Genomic DNA, 22,324 nt, shown 5'->3' on the forward strand with positions numbered 1-22,324 from the left:
AGGATGTGCAACTATGACATACAACTATCTACTTGGGGAAAAAAAGGAGGAGGATTGGCAATAGATGTTAGCTCAGAGCTGTTCTTCCTCAGCAAAAAGAGGAGGATTAGCATGGATGTTAGCTCAGGGCTGATCTTCCTCACAAAAAAAAAAACCAAAGAAAACTTTTTCCAGGGAGCTGGCCCTGTGGTGTAGTGGTTAAGTTTGTGCGTTCGGCTTTGGCTGCCTGGGGTTCGTGGGTTCAGATCCTGGGCGGGAACCTATGCACTGCTCATCAGGCCATGCTGTGGTCGCGTCAGATGGTGGGCACAGATGTTAGCTCAGGGCTAATCTTCCTCACTAAAAAAAGAGAAAGATTGGCAACGAATGCTAGCTTAGGGCCAATCTTCCTCACCAAAAAAAAAAAAAAATTTTTTTTTCCGAAATCTTTATACCTCCTGTCAGTTGTTGGCAGGGAGAGATTTAAGGTAAGCTGTAACCCCACTGTTTGGAAGGTGGTAATCAGAATTTGAAAGTGTGAGGGCAAAGAAAAAATGAATAGCAGTTACCTTTTTTCTCTTCCGCATGGATTTATATTTTTCCTAATTGGAGTGAATGGTGCAGGGCAGAGAGAGAGGAGATGGAATTTAATGCCACAGTGAATTCCTAAAGTTTTATTTTAGTACCCTTAGCTTATGATAAGTATTAATGACAGTTCAATAGTTTATCTTAGTCTGATTGATCATCTCATATATAAATGATATGTGTTTTTTCTCCTGAATCTTTTTGGTGAATTGATATTCCTATAAAACACATTTCCTTCTGAGATCACATGGATTTTTAAATTTATTTTTATCTTTTTTTACTTTTTATTTTGAAATGATTTCAAACTCACAGAGACATCGTAAGAGAAGTGCAGAGAACTCCCAGATTTCCCAGTTGCTAATATTTGCCCAGATTCACCACTTGCTAATATTTTGGTACATTTGCTTTATCACTCCCACTGTCCATATAGACACGTTTTGTTTCCTGAATCGTTTGAGAATTAGTTGCAGATATTGTGTATCTTTACACTAAATAAGTATGTATTTCCTAAAGACAAGGACATCTCTTACATAACTACAGTAGAGTTACCAAATTTAGGAAATTTAGTATTGATAAAATACTATTATTATCTCATGTATAGTCCATATTCAAAATCTGCCCATTTTCGCAATAATGTGAACAGGCATGTTATAAAACAGATAGTTGAAATATAACTTTTCTTCTCTTAGGGATTGTATAAGTTTGATCAGCCTTTTGAGTTCCCTGATTGAAAATAGTATAAAGTGTATATTTGGTGATCATAAGCATTTTCTTTTTATAATCCTCTTTTCTCTTTAAATTCTGAACTTTTTACTTTAACTGAATATGTAGTGTTTGTGTGAGTTCATGAGGAAAGGTAGGGAAGAGAGTTAGGGCTTATTGTAAGGATGGAAGTGAATCAGTACTCTTAATAAGAAACTAGACTGTCTTCAGGAATTTGTAATGATAATGTATGCAATAACTCTGATTTTCTAAGTCTCTGGCAAAAGATGCCAAAGACATTTGAAGATAAAGTTAAAATTTATTGTTGGCTACATTTAACTCAACTTGTCTTACTGCTTCTTCCTAGCCCATGAACGAAGAGTTACTCAAACAACAAAAGCAGAATTCAGATGAGACCATAATAACTCAACAGTCTGTATCTGATTCCCACTTGGCAGAACTCCAGGAAAAAATCCAGCAAACAGAGGCCACCAACAAGGTATGATCAATACCATGCCCTTGGTGATCACAGGGTTTCCTGAGGATGTGACTGGCTCTAGCTGAGTTTATTAACCTCTCTGAATAGGTCTTGGGAGGTAGATACTGTGTATTCCTGGAGCTCTAGGGAATATTTGATTAAGAGTGTGATTCTTTTATCTCTTATCAAGATTTTAGCCTCATCTGCACAGATCAGAATTTCTGGTGCCTTTTAGGTCTGTAATTAAAATTTGAATGCAGTCTTTAACTGTGTAAGGTACGGAGAGAGGAGGTTTGCGCTTTTGATTTTAGCTTAACTTCTCACCCCTTTATAGCTCATGGATTTTAACATCTGCTTAGAAGATAATTCCCACAATTTGAGTTGCTGAGCTTCTGGCCTGGTGTGTCCTTGTAGTGTATTGTCCTTTACTAGACAGCAGAAGCTCCTTTGGCCTTTGTGTAAAGGATCCACAGTGACTCATGAGGATAAGTACTCAGTACGGCTGCCATCATAGAGAAAGCACAGTGCCTGATAATTGAAGCAATTGAGCATTAAAGGAAGTATTTAATATTCCCTGCTGCTTTCTCTTGCTGATTAATGTAGAACCTTAGTGGTTACTATATATGGGTAAAAAATAACATGGTAATATTCCTTAAGAAATCCTTTAAACCTAGATTTAAGAAGGACTTTATGGTTGCATTTGAGGTTAAAAGAAATCATTGACCTGTTTTTCTTTGCTGAATTCAGATTCTTCAAGAGAAACTGAATGAAATGAGCTGTGAACTAAAGTCTGCTCAGGAGTCATCTCAGAAGCAAGATGGTACAATTCAGAGCCTCAAGGAAACTCTGAAAAGCAGGGAAAGTGAGGTAAAATATTTGGCAGTTAAGGACCTGTGAGGAAATAATTTGTCCCATTAAAGTAGACAAGTATTGTATATTTTGTAGAAACAGATCTTGTCAGACTAACAGATCTTAGCCTAGAGAAATTGTAGTGTAATCTAAATTGGTATTTTGGAATAGTCCCGTTACTAAAATCTGTATGGATGAGATAATGGAATTCGTATTTCGTTTACTAACAAGTTTAATACTTCCTCTCGCATTTTCAGACTGAGGAGTTGTACCAGGTGATTGAAGGTCAAAATGACACAATGGCAAAGCTTCGAGAAATGCTGCACCAAAGCCAGCTTGGACAACTTCATGTATGTGAGGTCACATAGGACAGGAGACGAGACTCTGGTTGGGGATGTGACACTCTCAGTGACAGTCTTGATTTTGTTAGTCTTCTCAGCTGCTCGGGGCTTGCCCTCCTTATGATGATTTTTACTCTCTTTTCAGAGCTCAGAGGGTACTTCCCCAGCTCAGCAGCAGGTGGCTCTGCTTGATCTTCAGAGTGCCTTATTCTGCAGCCAGCTTGAGATACAGAAGCTCCAGAGGGTGGTACGACAAAAAGAACGCCAACTGGCTGATGCCAAACGGTGTGTGCAGTTTGTAGAGGCTGCAGCCCATGAGAGAGAACAGCAAAAAGAGGCTTCTTGGAAACATAACCAGGTAAATCATTAATCATTTTGTGGCCCTAAATGCTGACTTTGCCCTGATAATAACTTTTTATCAGGACAGTTTGTGTTGAACCCTTGAGTTCACTTGCTTAGTCTAAGTAATTCAGTTCAACATTTGTTGCTCCCATACCATGTGCCAGATGTTGGGCTGTGTTCTGGAAATACAAGAGTGAATATCACAGGCTCTTTCCTCTTAAGTTACTTGCAATTTATATGAGAGACAGTCACATACATAGAATTTCAGTGTGGTAAAGAGTGTAGAGGATGGGGGTCCTATAGGAATATATAGGAGAGGCTGAGGAAGAGAGTCAGGGAAAGCTTCATGAAGGAGGAGATATCTGAGGTTATTCCTGAAGGATGGGTAAAAGTCAACGAGACAGAAAAGTGGGAAAGAACAACCAAGGTCAAAGGAATGCCACGCACAGTTAGCCATGCATTTTTTTTTTTTTAAATCATATAATTCTTAGATGGTTCTTTTATCTTGTTAGCCTAGAGCACACACTGTCAATTTCTTTTTTTAAGATTTAAAAGGATGGTAAAAATATCCTATGCTTGAGCTTATTGTAAAGTAAAGGATCCAGGTTTACAGTGGGACAGAGTCCCAGTTAGTAGTTATATAGCTCTATGATTTTTAAACCAAAAATAAATATTGAACTATAATATCAAATTTATGTCCTATCCTCATCCACAGTTCCCACAATTTCCTACGTCCTATTTGATTCGTGTATGTTTCTATAGTAATTTTAAGAATGGCACTTCCTGCTACTTCATATTTGGTTCTATATGCCTTGAAAGTTTTAAGGCCTCCATATCTAATGACCATGTGAAAATTTTTGATTGTTTAATAAAGGGAATCTGTTTAATTCAGGAATTGCGAAAAGCCTTGCAGCAGCTACAAGGAGAATTGCAGAATAAGAGCCAACAGCTTCATACCCTGGAGGCTGAAAAATACAATGAGATTCGAACCCAGGAGCAACACATTCAGCACCTAAACCACAGTCTGAGTCATAAAGAGCAGCTGCTTCAGGTGAGTCTACATAGTGATTTCAACTAAAATCGGGCTCATAGAGCTCTGAAATTTCTATTCATAATATATCTCAAGATATTAGTCCATCTGTGTTAAGTGCCTGTTACATGATATGTAGAACACTGAGAGGTGAGAATCAGGAGGATTCCATAGAAATAGAAATAAATAGAAAGTACAATCCGTGAACCAAAATGCTAACCAGCAAGTGTAGGAAACAATAAATGTAGACCTGAAAGACTTATGCAATAAATATTCAACAAATCGTTATTGAGCACCTCTGTGAGTCACAGACTACGCTAGGTGCTGGGAAGAGAAAGAGAAGATATGTCCATGCTCTCAGTCTAGTAGGTGAAGGCATCTGTATGAAATTTCCACAGAGTTATTTAGATGATAAAATGAAAGTTTTAAGGAAAAACGGAACACTAAAGAAGAGTGATCAGTTCTACCACCTACTCAAAGCTTCAGTCATATTGAATCCCTTACATTTTGCTGAGCATACAATTTTTTACAGTGTACATATATTGTGCATATATTTTTTCTTTGACAGAAATACCTCCACCACTTCTTCAGTTGGGAAACTCCTAGTCCTTTAAGACTCAGAGCAAATGTGACCTCTTTTGTGAGATCTTTAGCGACACCTTCAGGCAGAGTTAGACAATGCATCCTTAGTTTCCCTATTACTGGCTACACACACGTGCACACACACGTATATGTATACATATATATACATACATACATACATGTGTATGTATATATATGTATACATATATATACATACACATATATGTGATGCAGAATAGTTAACAGTTTATATGTCTGTTATCTCTACTAAACTGTGTTCCCCTTGAGAGTGATCACATTTTGGTTTTTATCTTGAATAAGAAATTGCTTGACAAAGTGTAGGAATTCAGTTAATATAGGATAAATGAATAAAGGAAAATATTTTTTGGTCTCATTAGGAATTTCGGGAGCTCCTGCAGTATCGAGATAACTCGGACAAAACCCTGGAAGCAAATGAAATGTTGCTAGAGAAACTTCGGCAGCGAATACAAGATAGAGATGTTGCTCTAGAGGTATGTGCCATAATTTTGCTCACAACTCTATGGATTAATTTATTCATGTGGGTACTATAGAAATGTGTGTCTACTTAATTTGCTGCTTTTTGGAATTGTTTTTCTGTTCCTTGATATTTGGAATCTTATTGAATAAGGATGATCAGAATAGTAAATCTTATGGAGCTTTAGGATCCTTACTTTCCTTGCAGCGGGCTATAGATGAAAAGTTTTCTACTCTAGAAGAAAAAGAAAAAGAGCTACGTCACCTTCATCTTGCTGTGAGAGAGCGAGATCATGACTTGGAGAGATTGCGCAGCATCCTCTCTTCTAATGAAGCTACCATGCAGGTAAGAGCAAAATCTGTCATGGCTTGGTTTCTCTCTCCCTCTTGGATTCTAGGCCTGAAGCATCAGCCCCTTCCATCATTTTCTGAAAACCAGGGAATTCGCTTTCTAAGAAAAAAAATAAAAAAGCAAACAAAATAGCAGTCATTAGTTCCATCGTTATAGATTAGGAAGTAAGACATTTTTGCTTCTACTGTGAAGTTGGTAGGGGGATGCAGTGAACACGGATTTCTGTACATAGTTCTAATTTATTTCTAATCCTTGTCAATATCTATATACTTTTACATAAGCATTGCCAGTATGCAACTATTATATTGTGTTTATCTAATTAATTTTACAGTCATGTGTCACTTGATGTGGATGCATTCTGAGAAATGTGTTGTTAGGTGATTTCATTGTTGTGCAAACACAGAGTTCACTTGCACAAACCTGGATGGTATAGCCTACTACACACCTAGGCTATCTTATGGGACCACCATCGTATATGCAGTCTGTTGTTGACTGAAAAGTCATTGTGTGGTGCATGGCTATACATGTCCCAGTATAGCCACAATCAGAACACTTGTTTATTTTATTAACATTTACTGTGGGCTATTTTTTATATTTATTTTAGAGCTTATATATCTAACCATCTGTTACTTCTCTAAGAAGTCCTTCACTTCCTTTGTAGCATAGCCTACTTCCTCCAAAATACTTCATTTATCACGTACATTATATATATCTCTCTACAAACTAGAGGAGAATGTCTAAAAGCAAAAAATAGATGAGTATGACATTGTTAGGTTAGATACTAAGTTTTCTCCTTTTGCAAAAAGTTGATAGATAATTTAGGAGCTAATTTAAAGGTGGATCAAGTTTCTTGTTTATCCTGAGGAGTGTGGGGCAGCCCTTTGACTTATGGTTGCTTTCTTTGTGACCATGTAGAGTATGGAGAGTCTCCTGAGGGCCAAAGGCCTGGAAGTGGAACAGTTATCTGCCACCTGTCAAAACCTCCAGTGGCTGAAAGAAGAATTGGAAACCAAATTTAGCCATTGGCAGAAGGAACGAGAAAGCATCATTCAGCAGTTGCAGACGTCTCTGCATGACAGGAACAAAGAAGTAGAGGCAAGACTTTAGTTAACTTAAAGGCAGTGGTTTAGTGATTATGTAATCTCCGTCTTGGATTAGAAATCTTGAGGTCTGGGAGGCCAGTGACCCAACTCTTCAATTCCATTCTGTGCCTGGGCAAGTCATTGGCTTTCAATGGGACTGTAAACTCAAGGAGACAATTATCTTTCTCAAAGAAGTTATGTGAGAATTAATGAGATCCAAACAATGCACCTACATTATGGTAGCTAACCTTTATTAGTTGTGGTACTTGTGTTGTGTCAGGCACTATTATAAGAGCTTAATGGATATTAACTCATTGAATCCTCACAAGTCTATGAAGTACATACTTTTATCCTTCTTTTACAGACAAGGAAGCAGACTTCTGAAGTGAAGTAACTTGTCTAAAGTAACATAGCTAATAAGTGGCAGAGCCAGTGTGCAACCCAGGTGGTTTGACTCTGTGGTTTTAACCACTATGTACTACCTCTCAGTGTAGAAATAGGAACTGCTTCACCATGCTAATAAATATAGTGCCCATTATTCTTTTTCAGCTTATCATATTGTGTTCCCCCTATGAAGTTACACTGGAGTGAAAATAAATGAGATAAATGAACTGAGTGTCTGTTTATCCTCAGCTAATATTAATTATTATGTTCCCTGAGCAAATAGGGAAAGGACTTATTTCAGAAAACAATATGTACGTTGCCATTATAAGTATTTTTCTGTATTGTTAGTGTTCATTCATTGAGCATGTATTTACAGCCTCCTGTGTGCCAGGCCTGTGCTAGATATGGGGAAACAAAGATGAATAAACCAGGATACTCACTCTCCAGAATCTTACAGCCCTTTCTTCTATGATAGATTCTTATAAGCCCTTTGATATGTAGTAGAGGGAATTCTTGCCTCCAAAACTTACACTGCCCCTTGTGTATTAGGATCTTAGTGCAACATTGCTCTGCAAACTTGGACCAGGGCAGAGTGAGATAGCTGAGGAGCTGTGCCAGCGTCTACAGCGAAAGGAAAGGATGCTGCAGGACCTTCTAAGTGATCGAAACAAACAAGTGGTGGAACATGAACTGGAGATTCAGGGCCTGCTTCAGTCTATGAGCACCAGGGAGCAGGAGAGCCAAGTAAGGACTAACACACTCATCAGAGAAGTATCACTTAGTGCATTTGTAGTCTGTGAATAGGAAGCATCTGAACCTCCTAACGTGTTTGTTTATGTCTTTTCACAGTCCGTTCTGTCAGTTTTTTTCCCTTTAATCTATTGACTTGATTACAGTTTTACATCAGTCATCAAAGTGTGAAATAATTTTAGAACACTTTGCATCTAGAAGGGTCCCTAAACAATACATGTACCCACCTGTTAACTTCATCATGTACATTGTCTTTTCCTTCATATTCTGATCACTTTGACAGAAAGGAATATGGCGTTCTGGAGTGTTTTAATTTTGATTCTAAATTATCAAGACTTGAGTGATATTTTGTATTTCCAGCCAAGGTATGGGAAAACTTACACTTCACATATTTTCTCCTAATTCTTGTAAAATCTGAGTTCTCATAAGAGGAAAAAAAGATTGTGTTTTTTCAAAGGCCATGATGAAAATAACCTCATAATAATATGGGGTATATTAATCTCAAAATAATGGTACATAGGTATTAATTTATCCTCATTTCCATGTGTCTTTCTCGTCAAGGCTAAAGACTGGTGTAGTTGACTCATGCTGCATTTCAGAGACCGATCAATCAGAATCCCCCTTGTCAATTTTTAGAGGGAACTAGATTCTTTTAACTTGCCTATGTTATTTGACCATAATATTCTCCAGTGCTTCCTTATATTATGGAATGGTGATATTCCACTCTTCTAATTCTCAGGCCCACAGAAGTAAATACACATTTTGCTATAAACATGCTGTCATGTGCTGTAGAAATTGCTTCTAGAATAGACCTAACAAAATCACTGTGAATTATTTAAGTCTTTGGCAAGAGGCTAATAAGCCTTCATTTGAGTTTTCTTTCTAACTCTTTTGTAATTTGAAAGAATTAGTCTTATTACACCTCAGAAAGAAATATTATACCCTGATAGTAGTAAAATAATGGAACTTAGGAAATGACTGAAATTACAAAAGATTTTCAACTCAAGAAGGAGAGTAATGGTTGTATTCTTCTAGATCTGCTTCTCGGATTTTCATTCAGACGAATCCCCTGGATAGTGTTTTAAAAACATAGATTCCCAAGCTCACCCCCAGAGATAGAAATTAGGAAGTATAGGTGGGACTCAAGCATCTGCGTTTCTTACATGCTGCCAGATGATGGTGACACTACTGGCTCATGGACCACACTTGGAGGAGCACTGCTAAAAACAACACTACTAGAAAAAGAATACCAAGCCAGATAAATCATATATATGACACAAGATATCTTGTATGTTATTTGTTATGTTTTTTCCCATAATAATTTTCACTGAGATTTTTATTAAGGCAAATTAAGGTACTGATACCTTTAAGATGGTTATGCCCAAATCCCTAAAGAGCCTAAATTTTACTTACTAAAAATGGAAGGTTATTCTTTTATTTCTCTTAGAAATTATGCCAAGAGCTCAGCTTTTCATTTAAAACAGTAGTAATTCTCCCCAGAGATAGTCAGTGCTATGATAAAGCTAATATAGTTCTGATTCATCATCTTATACCCCCAGTAATTTTAGTCTTAGTTTATTATTTCCAGATTTTCTGGTTAAATGGAGGCTTTCTATGCGGTGATGGTCACAAATAATGTTCTATATCTTTTCCTTATTGTGCTATCACCTGTCTTACAATTTGAAATGAAATAAACAGGGTTTGGTGGTTTTGAGGTTCATATGCTCCTGATCATGTGGTCTGATAACAGTGTTTCTGTATAATTGATTCATTCAATAAACATGAATTGAATGCCTATGTATCAAGTACCTACTATGTGCCAGCTGCTGTTCTGGGTGCTTGGGATTCAGCACTAACAAAACATCTTAGTACCTGCCCTTTGGAAGCTTACTTCCTGTTGGGAGAGAAAGAGAGAGACAATAAACAGATAAATGGTAAGTGCATTGTAAAAAAATTTAGCACGAAGGGAATTGCGAGTAGAGGAGAGATTGCTGTTTTAGATAGGATATGCAGAGAAGGCCAGTCTGATAAGGTAACATTTGACAGAGACCTAAAAGGAGCAAATCAAACGAATGTTTGGGTAAAGAACATCCAGGCCGAAGGCACATGTATCTCAGAGTAAAGAAAGACAATTCAAACCAGAATCTTAACACCTTAGCCTGATAGAGTTCTAGCAGAACCAATTTCAGATTATTTTATCTTTAATAGATGTGTTATATTCAGTTTTTCCAATAATCTGCCTATGACAGACTTTCTTTCCACTATATTTTTCCCTAAAACACGAGGCAAGGAAACTATTTCTTTGGGACCCACTCGCTTTTCATAAAGGGTTGACTCTTAACAAATAACATCAGAACATGAATTTTGTTTTGTTGAAGTATCTTTCCAATGTTGTGTGTGATTTCCTTACTAGGCTGCTGCAGAGAAGATGGTACAAGCCCTAATGGAAAGAAATTCAGAATTACAGGCCCTGCGTCAATATTTAGGAGGGAGAGACTTCATGGTGTCCCAAGCACTCAACTCTAAACAACCTGCTGAAGTTATCTCCGTCAGCCCCCATCTTGGAGAGCAGACAGATCAAGTAAGAGCTATAGACTTGTGTAGATATTCATGCTAACTGCATATTTGAGGTCTAAGTTTGATAATTTTAATACTAAATTGTGTGAGAACATTCTGAGTCCTCATCATTGTGATCATGGTTTCTGCATTTTCCTAAATCTCCCAACTCTTCCAATTTTTAGGGTTCAATGCATATATCCTCCAGAGATGATGGCACTTCATTGACTGCCAAAGGGGATACCAGCATACCCAGGTCCTCATTAGGTAAGTATCAAATTTCATTTCATTAAGGAACTTCCTGTCTTTCTTTCCTGTAATTCTCTGTTCATAGGTTTGGTCAAGACTCTCTTTCTCTTTCTACCTTGATGGAAAAAATAAATATGAATTCCCCTGAAAGGCTGAAGACATATCTATAAACTGCCCTTACCTTAAGTTGAATAGAGGTTATCACTCTGAGTACGCAATTTGGCTCAGGGAAACTGCATCTTAATTCTCTTTTTCAGATAGCTTTGCAGGGATTCAGAGATGCAGGAGGTAGTGTTTCCAAACCTACACAGCAGGACCATGGGGCCAACACCTTCTCCTGGGTATCTTTCAAAAATGCTGAGGATACTCACTATAACTTGACATCACCTACATTACAGCGTTGGGAGGGCTAGGCAGTGTACGTTGAGTTATTTGCTGAACTCACCTCAGCTCCATCTAAGGGATGGTTGTAGGCCTTTCCTAAAAACAACTAAATTCTGTGCATGGTGAGAACAAAATTCATATAGATACCTTGGATTAGAGTCTCTGACTTGCACAGAGCGAAAGGTTGGGATCTAGGGTAGCTTCAAGGAAGATATTCCCCAATGCGTTCCAGAAGTAGGGACTCACCATGATTAATGAAGTGGTGATTATAGTGCTATGGTAAGAAAGGTTGTGGACTTGGAGAATTAACATGACTTTTTAATGATATTAAGAATGTAAAAACATTGTGTCTATGTTATAGTGTAGGGTATTATGGAATTCCATAGATAAGTCATGCAGGTAGTTATTTTTTAGTAGGAGAACTTTATGCTAGTCAGAGTAAAGAATGCTGGATTTGTTTAATTTACTCTCTATTACCTATTTTTAAAAAGTACCTTTTCCCAATATTTTATTTTGCAGATTTCAAACCTATAGAAAAGTGGCAAAAATGGTACAGTGAATACCCCCTATAAACTTTTATTAAGATTCACCAGTTAACATTTTGCCACATTTGCATTATTTCTTTGCATACACACACATAGATATAGTGTTTTTTTCTGAACCATTTAAAAATTCCGTATAGACATCATGACACTTCATCCCTAAATACTTTATTATGTATTTCCTGAGAACAAGGGCATTCTCCTACATAACTACAATATAATTATCACATGGGAAATGTAATCCTAATATAGTCCTGGTATCTAATATACAGTGCATATTCAGAGTTCTCATTATCCAAATAATGTTCTCGATTGCTGAGGTGTTTTTTTTTTTTTTCCCTTCAGGGATTAAGCATGTGCTTAGTTGTCATGTCTCTGTAGCCTCCTTTACTCTAGAACAGTTTTGTAGCCTTTTTTGTCTTTTTTGACGTTGGCATTTTTGAAAACTCTGGGTCAGCTAATGTCCCTCAGCGTGGCTCTGATTGTTTCCTCCTGGTTAGATTCAAGTTAAAAATTTTTAGCAAGAATACTACATGAGTGATGTCTTTGTTGGTGCATCACATCAGCAGCACGTGATATCAGCTGGTATTATCCTTGGTGATATTAAGTTGAGTCATTTCGTTAAGGTTTTATCTGCCAGATTTCTTCATTGTAAACAAGGTTCATTTTTCCCTTTGTAATAAGTGATCTGCCCACTAATAGCTTGAGATATTGACAGTTCTATTTCCCCACAGTCATTCAGCCCATGGTTTTAGCATCCTTTGAGCCTTGCCTGAACCATAACATTGGTATTTTTAAAAAGTGATTTTCTATTTCTAAAATTCTTTATTTATTTATTAGCATGTATTCTTTTATAAAGAAGAGCTGTCCTTCCCCTATCCTCCCCACTCCATTTGTTTGTTTATATCAGTATGGACTAATGGATTCTTTTTTTAAAAAAAAAAGTCATTTTATTATCTATTTCTGTCATTTTTCCTTTGGATGCCCAGATTATCCCAGATTTGGCCAATAGGAGCCCCTTCAAGTTGTTCCTCTGGCCTTTTGATATTTCCTCATCAGTTTTTGAGCATTTCCATACTTTTTGTCACAATAAGATGTTCTGTGATCACCTCTTACTTTCCCTGCCTCAGCCCTGGAATCATCCATTACTTCAAGGAGCTCTGTGGTTCTTTTTAGTGGGTAATGGCATCTAGAAACTAAGATCTGGGCATAAGGTGTGTTCATTGCTACAAGGATGTCATTTGCTTCTAGACCCTTTTAAAAGTGAACCCAGCGAGGGATGTATATATCCATACCTATATATATAGATAGATAGATTTGACCATATATATATATACATTTGATACTGATTCCTCTAATTCCAGTTTAACAACATGGATTCTTTCTTTCCTTTATTTTATATTTGTATTTGCCTTCTCCCAACATTGAGAACCCTGGTTACCTATAATGTCAATATATTGCAGTATGTTTACACATTTGTACAATACACAAAAATAGTTTCAGAATCACTACATGCATACTGCTAGCAACAATAACTCTATTAAATGATGTTTAAGATTTCTTTGTAATTCTTTTTAACCTTAGAATATTTCTCACTGAGGATGTACAGTTAGAATACTGAGTTCAAAAATTATTTGGATTAATTTTTTTATTCTGGGTGGTTATGTTATCTATTTGCCATATCGTTTTATTTATTTGTGTTAGGTTATTTATAAATGTTTACATTATTTATATTTATGTTTATTTATGTTATATTTATGTTATGCTATTTATTTATGTTTTCCATATAGGTTTATTTATTTTAGGCATTTTGTCCCCCATTATTGTTGAACTAACTTTACACGTTAAAAATAAAACATTAACATGGTTCAAAACTCAAATAAATAAAAAGGTGTACTTAGAAGTCCCATCTACTTTCCTGTCCCTTTTCTCCTGTTTCTACTCATCCCCTGAAGGCAACCAGTTTTATTTCTGGGTTATTCTTCCTGTGTTTCTTTTTGCAAAAGTAAGCAGATCAATCACATTTGCATATGTGATGTGTATGTGTGTGTGCTTATTTCTCCCTTTTCCTAATGTAAAACATACTACACTAGATTATTCTTTTGTACCCAGCTATCTTTACTTAATGATAGATCTTGGAAATGACTCCACATCAGTTTATAAAGAACTTCCTCATTCTTTTTCACAGCTGTATATACATAGCTGTATACATGTATGTATATAGCTTCATTGTGTAGATAAGCTATTGTTTATTCAACCTTCTTTTTACAGTTGATTGTAGTATTTAGCTATTACAAATAATGCTGCAAACAACAACCTACGCATATATGTTGCATTTTATTGTTGGAGTGTGTCTTCACAGAAAATTCCTCAGAAATGAGGCAGCCGAGATCACATTATGTAAATAGTGATTAACACGAGCACTTTATTTTTCATTTTTAGGAGACTTGGACACAGTTGCAGGGCTGGAAAAAGAACTGAGTAACGCCAAAGAGGAACTTGAGCTTATCGCTAAAAAAGAAAGAGAAAGTCGGGTGAGTTTTCTAGTCAAGCCTAATTTCTAAATTCCTATTTTTTTCTGTCAAAATAGTTTACATTTAAAAGACTACAGTTCTCCAAGTACAATATCTGGGTCCAAATGCAAGGTTGGGTCCAAATACCTTTTTTTTGCCTTTCTGGAGAAAAGTAGAAATCATTTCATATACACATTATCTCACCAAGATGCTCTTGTTTTTATAAATGAGAACCGTTAAAACTTTTTATATACTGAAACACAGCTTTCTCTGTCCATTTCTAACTGGAATAAAATAATTGTAAAATACTTTGAAAAAATGAAGTGCTATATAATTGCTGCTTAGAATTATGACATTAGATCCATGAAATTAGTTTTAGAAACATGGAATAAGAGAAATTTGAGAATGATCAATAATGTTTACTGAGTACTTGTCATATGTTCTGGTACTTAGCACAAATACTTGCAATTCTATGCAAAGTAAATGCAAAGTAAATGTATATTTACTTTATATAGTATATATATATACTTACTATATATAGATGGAGAAGCTGAAATACTGATTTTTTAAAACATGGAGGTGGGGAATAGTCATATAACTAAGAAATACCAAAGCTAAGATATAAACTCAAGTCTTTTGTGACTCAAAATACCTGCTAAGAAGCCACTGGAGCAGATCATTTTTCCCATCCTTATGCTCTGACTATTTCTAGCAATAGAGTTTCCATTAATTTTCTTAGAAGAGGCCTCTCAGCCTTTTGGATCCCCTTCCCCTTCTGCCTCCCTATACAGCTAGTTGTATGTCCAACTATGATGAAGGAGAAATATTAGGGCCGCACTATAGAGTTACAGAGTAAGACTAAAAGCCTTTATGTTTCCATGGCACCTATTTTAGAAGATCAGTCAGTGTCCTGGGTTCTTAAATTAAATTTAGCTGGCTAGCCTAGATAGTTCCTCAGTTTTATTCCACCTCTTTGCCATAGTTAATAATGTTTGGTGATCTCTTGTGGTGTTAGCAGCTGTTGATGCTCGATGCCTATATCCATTAACTCATTAAGGGTTGCAAAATGGAGATATTCTATCATTTTCTCATCTGTTAGCTGAAATACTTATATAAAGAAAAACTTTATTCTTGCATCTGATGATGTGACCAATTTTTTAAGTATTATAATAAATTCATTAATTAAACAAATTTGATGTTTTATAGTGCTAACTAAAGTGGAGGACATTATTAAAACTACTATTAGAGCTTCCCATAAAATATCCTTTCTTCCACAGTGCATGGTTTACTGATCTGATCCAGTAGACCACTACTATTCATGTTCTAATTTTTACTTATATTACTGGCTGATAGTGATAATATATGGAAAAACATCTGCCTCAATGTTAAAATATAAATGTGACAGATACTGTTTTCTCTGCGCACTGACTTCAGGATTTCTTCTCTCCGCAGATGGAACTTTCTGCTCTACAGTCCCTGATGGCTGTGCAAGAGGAAGAGCTGCAGGTGCAGGCTGCTGATATGGAGTCCCTGACCCGGAACATGCAGATTAAAGACGACCTCATAAAGGTCTTTCAGAGCTTTTTAAAGACCATTGAAAATAATTACAGCTCAGAATCCCTGTAGGGAATCTTCGAACATTTGGATACGTTGAGTTCCTTGGCCCATCCTTATTTGCTTGATGCAGTTACAGTGTCTCGATATTACCATATTCTCTTTGACTTGTATCAGAGTTGCTAAGATTTCATAAAGAATATATCATTACCTTCACGTGGCTTATCAATATCCCACTTGAAAGTATAGCAGACTACTGTAGGAACATTTGCTCCTTTGCTAAATAGTATTTTTATTACTATTCTTGTTTTTTGACATCTAGGACCTTCAGATGCAACTGGTTGATCCCGAAGACATACCAGCTATGGAACGCCTGACCCAAGAAGTCTTACTTCTTCGGGAAAAAGTTGCTTCAGTAGAATCACAGGGTCAAGAAGCTTCAGGAAACCGAAGACAACAAGTAAGTTATTGGGATACAAACCTTATTTTTACTGTGAAAAAATAAACAATGAAAAAGCTGTCAATCTCAATTACTTATAAAGGGGTCACTTGATGGAATTTCGTAAGGAATCTGTGCTCTAAGGTTTCCTGGCTTGGTCACTGGCAGCCTCAGATGCTCCTTTCTTGCATATGCAATTCTGAAAGGAGCAGCAGTGTTTTTTTGGACACACCTTGTCCGTTATCCCTCACTATCATACATAAGTCACCTGCCTCTCAGCTGAATCCTTCTCATTTGCCTGTGTTTAACCATGTTCAAACCTCTCCCAATTTAAAATAAATAAAGAAAAAAACCTCTGCCTCTGCCCCAAATTCCTTTGTAGCTCCTATAACCTTTCTTTAGTGCCAAACTTTTCCAGACCTACTTGCCTCTACTCCCGGTCTCCATTATCATCTCTCCTACCAACTACTCATCTCTCTCTAGTCTGGCTTTTTACTCTACCAGTTCCCTTAACTAGATCTCTGCTGGTTATACTACACTATCATAGCCCATCTTCTTTGTAGCACCTATTAGAGCTCACAGTGACTCATGTCTGAGATTGATGACTGTCTTTTCCCCTGACTAGATAGTAAGCTTGTCCCTAGAACAGAGATTGGCACATAGAAGGTGCTCAGTAAATACTGACTGAATGAATGAAGCACACTATTAAGTCCTGGTGTATGTTTCCCTCCTGCCCTGCCTCTCTTTCTCCTCCATGCCTTTCTCTTAGCCTCTTTCCTGTGCTTCTGGCTTCTTTCTCCTTTTTCTTCTTCTTGCTTCCGTGTTTGAATTCTACCGTATAGAGTTCTAAAGATTAAAAAAAGATAATAAATGTGATGTTGATTTGAAAACTAAAATACTATAGAAAGCTTAAGTAATAAGATAGTGAGCTTTTTTAGTCATAGTACGTGCTGATGCATTCTTATGCTCTCTTTCTCAGGATTAACTGGCTTCGTGTCTTGTGTCTCCATTTGCATATTGCTTCTCTTCTTTCCTCAGTTGCTGCTGATGCTAGAAGGACTGGTAGATGAACGGAGTCGGCTCAATGAGGCATTACAAGCAGAGAGACAACTCTATAACAGTCTGGTGAAGTTCCATGCCCATCCAGAGAGGTAAGAGAGAGACTACACTGTTTTTCTTTTCATTCCCCATTAAATACAGGTGCTTACGGTATTGAAAAGGGGAGAAAAAGAAAGCAGAGACAATTACTGGGACTATCCGGTTTGTCATTTGTTGTGTAGATTGCTCTGAGCCTGTGTCGAACTCTTAAGTCAGGAATAGTACCTATTTCATACAGCTGTTGCAAAGATCAAATGAGAAGACATGTCAGGTGTTTAAAATAATGCCTTGCATATAGTAAGCACTCAGTGTATGTTCCTTTCCTTTCTCTACTCCATGTCCTTAAGGCTATTTCTCTTATAAGAGTAAGGCTATGAAGGGCACAGATATTCATTAAATATCATTGAAGAAAATATATTGCTTGTGATGGCTAATATCACCCCAGGAACACTGATTGCCATCACGATGAATATATTTTCTTGTACCTCTTGATTTTTGGTCATGTATATTATATCTTTCTGGTTCGTTTTATATTCCCTTTATTTTTTTGTATTTTGCCTTCCCTCCTAGGCCCTCTCTTTCCTAATTTTTATTCTTTTACTATTCAGTTTCTTCTAGTTTATTATTGAGTTTATAATTTTTTTCTTTCTACTTCAAGAAAATGAAGGCAGAAGAAAGGTAAAATAGGACTACTTTGTTGTGTTACTTTTTAAAAATCTCTGGATCTTTAGTCTCTATGAACCAGATTCCTTTTCAGAGCACTGTCAAGTTTGGTTAAGGAAAGAGAGAACAGATATCTTTAATAGCAGTCCTACTTGGCTCAATGTTGCTTCAGTTTGCATTTAGTTTTTTCTGGGTTTTGGTTTTTCAGAAACTAACGCTTTTAGTCAAGCAATGAAATTTCTCTGATGTGGGCCATAGGAGTGTGAGATAAATCTTAGGAACTATAATTTTATGTGAGATTGGCCAGGAATCTAGCATAAAGGGACAAGCTTTAAAGAAAGGAGCAGGCCTTGCTAATCTACCAGCATTGAACACAAGTGCCACAACAAAGACTGCATTCATTTATTGTGTCCGGAGAACAATTACTTTAGAAAGTCTGTGGCCTAGAGTGGCATTGATGGCTCTTTGGAAGCATATGTGGACTCATTACAGTTGATGGCTAATCCATTTTCCTTTCGTGTGGCATGTTTAATCAGCTCTGAGAGAGACCGAACCCTGCAGGTGGAACTGGAAGTGGTCCAGGTGTTACGCGGTCGGCTAGAAGAAGTTCTTGGAAGAAGCCTGGAGCGCTTAAGCAGGCTGGAGACCCTGGCTGCCATTGGAGGTGGGGAACTGGAAAGTGTGCGAGTTCATCACAAGCATGCCTTCTGAGCACTGGCGGGTCAGACTGCAGCCCAGGATGGAAAACCTTGTTTGCACTAACCAGAAAGAGCCTTGTCTGACTTTGGCAGAATTGAATGGTGACTTACTAAAGATAGAACTGGTACAAGTAGCGTCAACTACAAAGTGAAACTCAAGTTAGTCTACCTGTATTTCACTGTATATATCTATCTCTAAGTTGAGTGGTGGAGGTTGCAAAGTGTACTTGCTCATTTTAAATCATTCCATTTTAGTTTTCCCACCCATATTCATTCTTTTCCCTAGCCCCTCCTTCTTATTCACTTATCCCCTCTATGGGCCAATAAAGTTTATTCCTCCCCCACTTTCACAATCCATTTCATATATTCCATATCTTGTCATAAATGCATGCGTGTGTATTATTTTTGCCATTCAATCAACTCCTGCTCTTTGAGTAAGAGCAATTTTTTAATTAAAGTTTCAAGATGAGAGAGAGAGAGAGAGATTGAAAGTCTATAAGAATGACTTTGCAAAAGTGGTATAATCCCTATCAGAACGTAATCAAAGTCTTGCAATAGTAGACTGTGAGTATTGGGAGGGCCAAGTTAAAGGTGGAGACAAAGACTGTTAAAGTGTTTATAGTCAACCTTTACCTCTAATATTGTTTCAGAGTTGATTATTGAATGACAATGAAATTAGATTAGGTGCAGATTAAATTCCATTAAAAATTTTTTCTTTAAACCAAGGCTGTGCTATTTAGTAGAAACATGACTTTAAGAAAGCTCCCAGGTCTTCCAGAGTCAGAATTCTCTATGTGAAAAGATCATTTCAAATTTAATGTCCCCCTTTAAATTCAGTGTTTCACCAAATAACTCATTATAGCCAGAGGAGAATATTGCTTATATATTTCCATTTGGTGGTGGCACTAGATGGAGTCTTGTATTTTTCACTTTTTAGTGCTTATACGTTTCTCCATATTAAAATAAGTAATAAGCTTCAGCTTTGAGGTGTTTGAATAGTTTGTAAAGAAATGTCACAGATCTGTGTTCATAGGTTTTGGCCATTGTCTCAGTGCTTTCTTATGGCAACATGACAGGTGTAAGGAAAGGGGCACTGGGTATTGTATTTCTGGCTTTAAATGTCAAGAGTATAAAAAGTAACTGAGATTACTTTGGAGCTTTGTGGATTCAACACTGTTAGGTTTCTTATTTCTGCTGGATATAAGATTAGAAGCTGAGATTTCAGTTTTTAAATATGGAATTTGGTGAACAAGGATTGAGGTTTTCTAGCACCATACATGTAATGGAGTATCCTTTTTAAACTAGGCAGAGCACAATGATTTTTCTGTTTTCCCTCCATTTTTTACATGACACTTATTTCTTTCACATTCATGTGTTGACATGGCTTGCCTTACATTCTAAATTCCATCCAAGTTTCTGTAACCTTAGCCATGCCTGTAACAGAGCGTCAGTCAAACTGAAGAAGAAAATGTTCTACTGGAGAAACACCCTGGAAATTTCTGATTAAGTATATTGCAGAAGATTGATAGCCATAAGCCTTCCTCTTAATGGAAATGCTTTCCCATTTTAATGGCCTTTGGAGGGGGGGAAAGGAGTCATTTAAGGAAGGAGATAAGAAGTGTAAGCAGAACCATCCTCTTTTCTTAGTCTCCCAGTCTTTAGAGACCCTTTCCTGCACAAAGCTTTTTGTAACTTTCTAGAAGTAAGGTCGGGGCGGGGGGTAATCCAGCTATAGAAATGTCAACCCACCAAAGACTAGTCTGTCATGTCATTACAAGGCGTTTAGGAAATGTCTTTCCTTAATTTTACTAATAGACCAAGGAAGCTTTCTCTAAGTCGCCTGTTAAGATTTCAACCATGGGTAATTCTTGGGTTATGGTGGTTCTCAGTGATTGCAGTAATTTATGTTTATTACCACTCCTGCTTCTAACAACTTCCAACAACAGTCGGAATTTCCCTTGGTATCTGGAACTGTTACTAAGTTAGAAATATTAAGGTAGTTGGATGAATAATGAGAAACTCAACTTCCTATTGAAAAATTATCAAAAGAGATTAGGGAAAAAAGTAAGTGAATTCTGGTCCTGATTTGGATCCTGAAAAGACAGACTAACTTGTGCTATAATTACTTGCCTTTGATATTGGTCCCTGGGAAATATTTTAGAAAATTAAGTGATTTAGTGGCAAAGGATAAATTGAGAGTTTGATTTTGATACCATAGGTGTGACTACAGTCTGGTACTAACTTTCTGGTCTTGATAGCTGGAATGAGGCTTGCAAACAGTGCTCCCTGGAGAGAGCTTTCTGGTCTAACAGTTTTGTGTGATAATTTGGCATCTTATTAGAGAACACAGTTCTGATGAATTTTGTTCTATAATCCAGAGATAGAAGATGCTGTGATTGGCCACATCATTCATGTAATCATATTTAGCATGATATAATATGATTCCATTTTCTCTTCAGGAGCACAGACCCTTTCTCTTACTGGATTATTCTAGCTTTGTCAGTCATTTTTTAACAATACAGTAATTTTAGGTAAAGCATCATGTGCTTATAGAACTTTGTGCTTGAATAAAAAATCTTGAAAGAACATGAATGAATTAAATTCTCATTCAGGCTATGCTAAATTGGAAGCATAAACTTAAATTGAGAAAACCCATATTGATAGATTTGATTTTTCTCACGTTTCGTTTTTGAATAATAGCAGATGTGCAAAGTAATGGTTATAAGAGGTGAGGGTAGATGAAGTCTATAGTTATTAGACCTCTGGAGTTGAAAAGGACGTCCAAGAGGATTTATTTAGTGACTGAAATGGAAGTCTTTTTGACAGATGTTTCCACTAAACTCTTTTCTGTTGCAGGTTTAAACTGTATTGTTGAAGTCTGATGATTTTTAGTGCCTAGTATAAATCAGCATTTTTCTGTTGTTCTCTTTTTAGATTTAGCCAAGTTATAACTTTTTTGAAATGGCATGATTGGGCTGTTTTAATATTGTCGACCTTTTACTTTGATAGGGTGTACTTTTATCCTTACCCCTCTCCACACCCACTTCTTATTCAGTTGTGGACAGCAGCAATATTTTTGGTACCTATACTTCCTTATTCATATTTTTAAAAGATTTGTCAATGTCATTGTATATACAGTCATGCGTCACTTAATGAGGGGATATATCCTGAGAAATGCGTTGTTAGGTAATTTCATCGTTGTGCAAACATCATAGAGTGTACTTACACAATCCTAGGTAGTATAGGCTACTACACACCTAGGCTATATATATGGTACTAATCTTATGGGACCACTGTCTCATATGTGGCCCATCATTGAGCAAAATGTCATAATGTGGCGCATGACTGTAGTAAGAGATCTATTAAAGATCAGGAAAATCTTGACCTGTATAGAATATTAGATTCTAGCCACAGGAAGCTTCCTTAGAAGGTTCTTCAGTATATTCTGCTTGCACAGTTTATACATAAGTGATATCTGTGGCAGATATACATAAGAGCCTTATCACTATTATGCTTATTTATGCTCCTAATTCAGTATCTGGTTCTGAGAAGTTTGGCTCATAGCTTCAAAACAGTTCAAGAAAACTGATTTCAGTTCTCTCTACTTCAGTCTTCCAGTTGGATCTAGAGTTCTCTGATTAGGGAAAGGAGGAGCAGATCAGATTACACCAAAAATG

General features: G+C 36.7%; 1 protein-coding gene across 7 annotated transcripts in view; it reads left to right on the forward strand.

The window, feature by feature from the left end:
• Positions 1-22,324, forward strand: part of PDE4DIP (phosphodiesterase 4D interacting protein) — a 197,309-nt gene that overhangs the window by 121,802 nt on the left and 53,183 nt on the right. For all 7 annotated transcript variants that reach the window (XM_058538936.1, XM_058538932.1, XM_058538931.1 and 4 more), the window contains 16 exons: positions 1,634-1,765; positions 2,492-2,611; positions 2,851-2,943; positions 3,080-3,292; positions 4,169-4,327; positions 5,287-5,400; positions 5,592-5,729; positions 6,651-6,830; positions 7,751-7,945; positions 10,365-10,532; positions 10,693-10,774; positions 14,125-14,216; positions 15,648-15,764; positions 16,072-16,209; positions 17,227-17,339; positions 18,486-18,613. In XM_058538936.1, coding sequence (XP_058394919.1) covers positions 1,634-1,765; positions 2,492-2,611; positions 2,851-2,943; positions 3,080-3,292; positions 4,169-4,327; positions 5,287-5,400; positions 5,592-5,729; positions 6,651-6,830; positions 7,751-7,945; positions 10,365-10,532; positions 10,693-10,774; positions 14,125-14,216; positions 15,648-15,764; positions 16,072-16,209; positions 17,227-17,339; positions 18,486-18,613 — 2,182 coding nt within the window. The remainder of the gene's footprint in view (positions 1-1,633; positions 1,766-2,491; positions 2,612-2,850; positions 2,944-3,079; positions 3,293-4,168; positions 4,328-5,286; positions 5,401-5,591; positions 5,730-6,650; positions 6,831-7,750; positions 7,946-10,364; positions 10,533-10,692; positions 10,775-14,124; positions 14,217-15,647; positions 15,765-16,071; positions 16,210-17,226; positions 17,340-18,485; positions 18,614-22,324) is intronic.

Source organism: Diceros bicornis, chromosome 4 (assembly GCF_020826845.1).
Source record: "Diceros bicornis minor isolate mBicDic1 chromosome 4, mDicBic1.mat.cur, whole genome shotgun sequence".
Classification (NCBI taxonomy): Eukaryota; Metazoa; Chordata; class Mammalia; order Perissodactyla; family Rhinocerotidae; genus Diceros; species Diceros bicornis.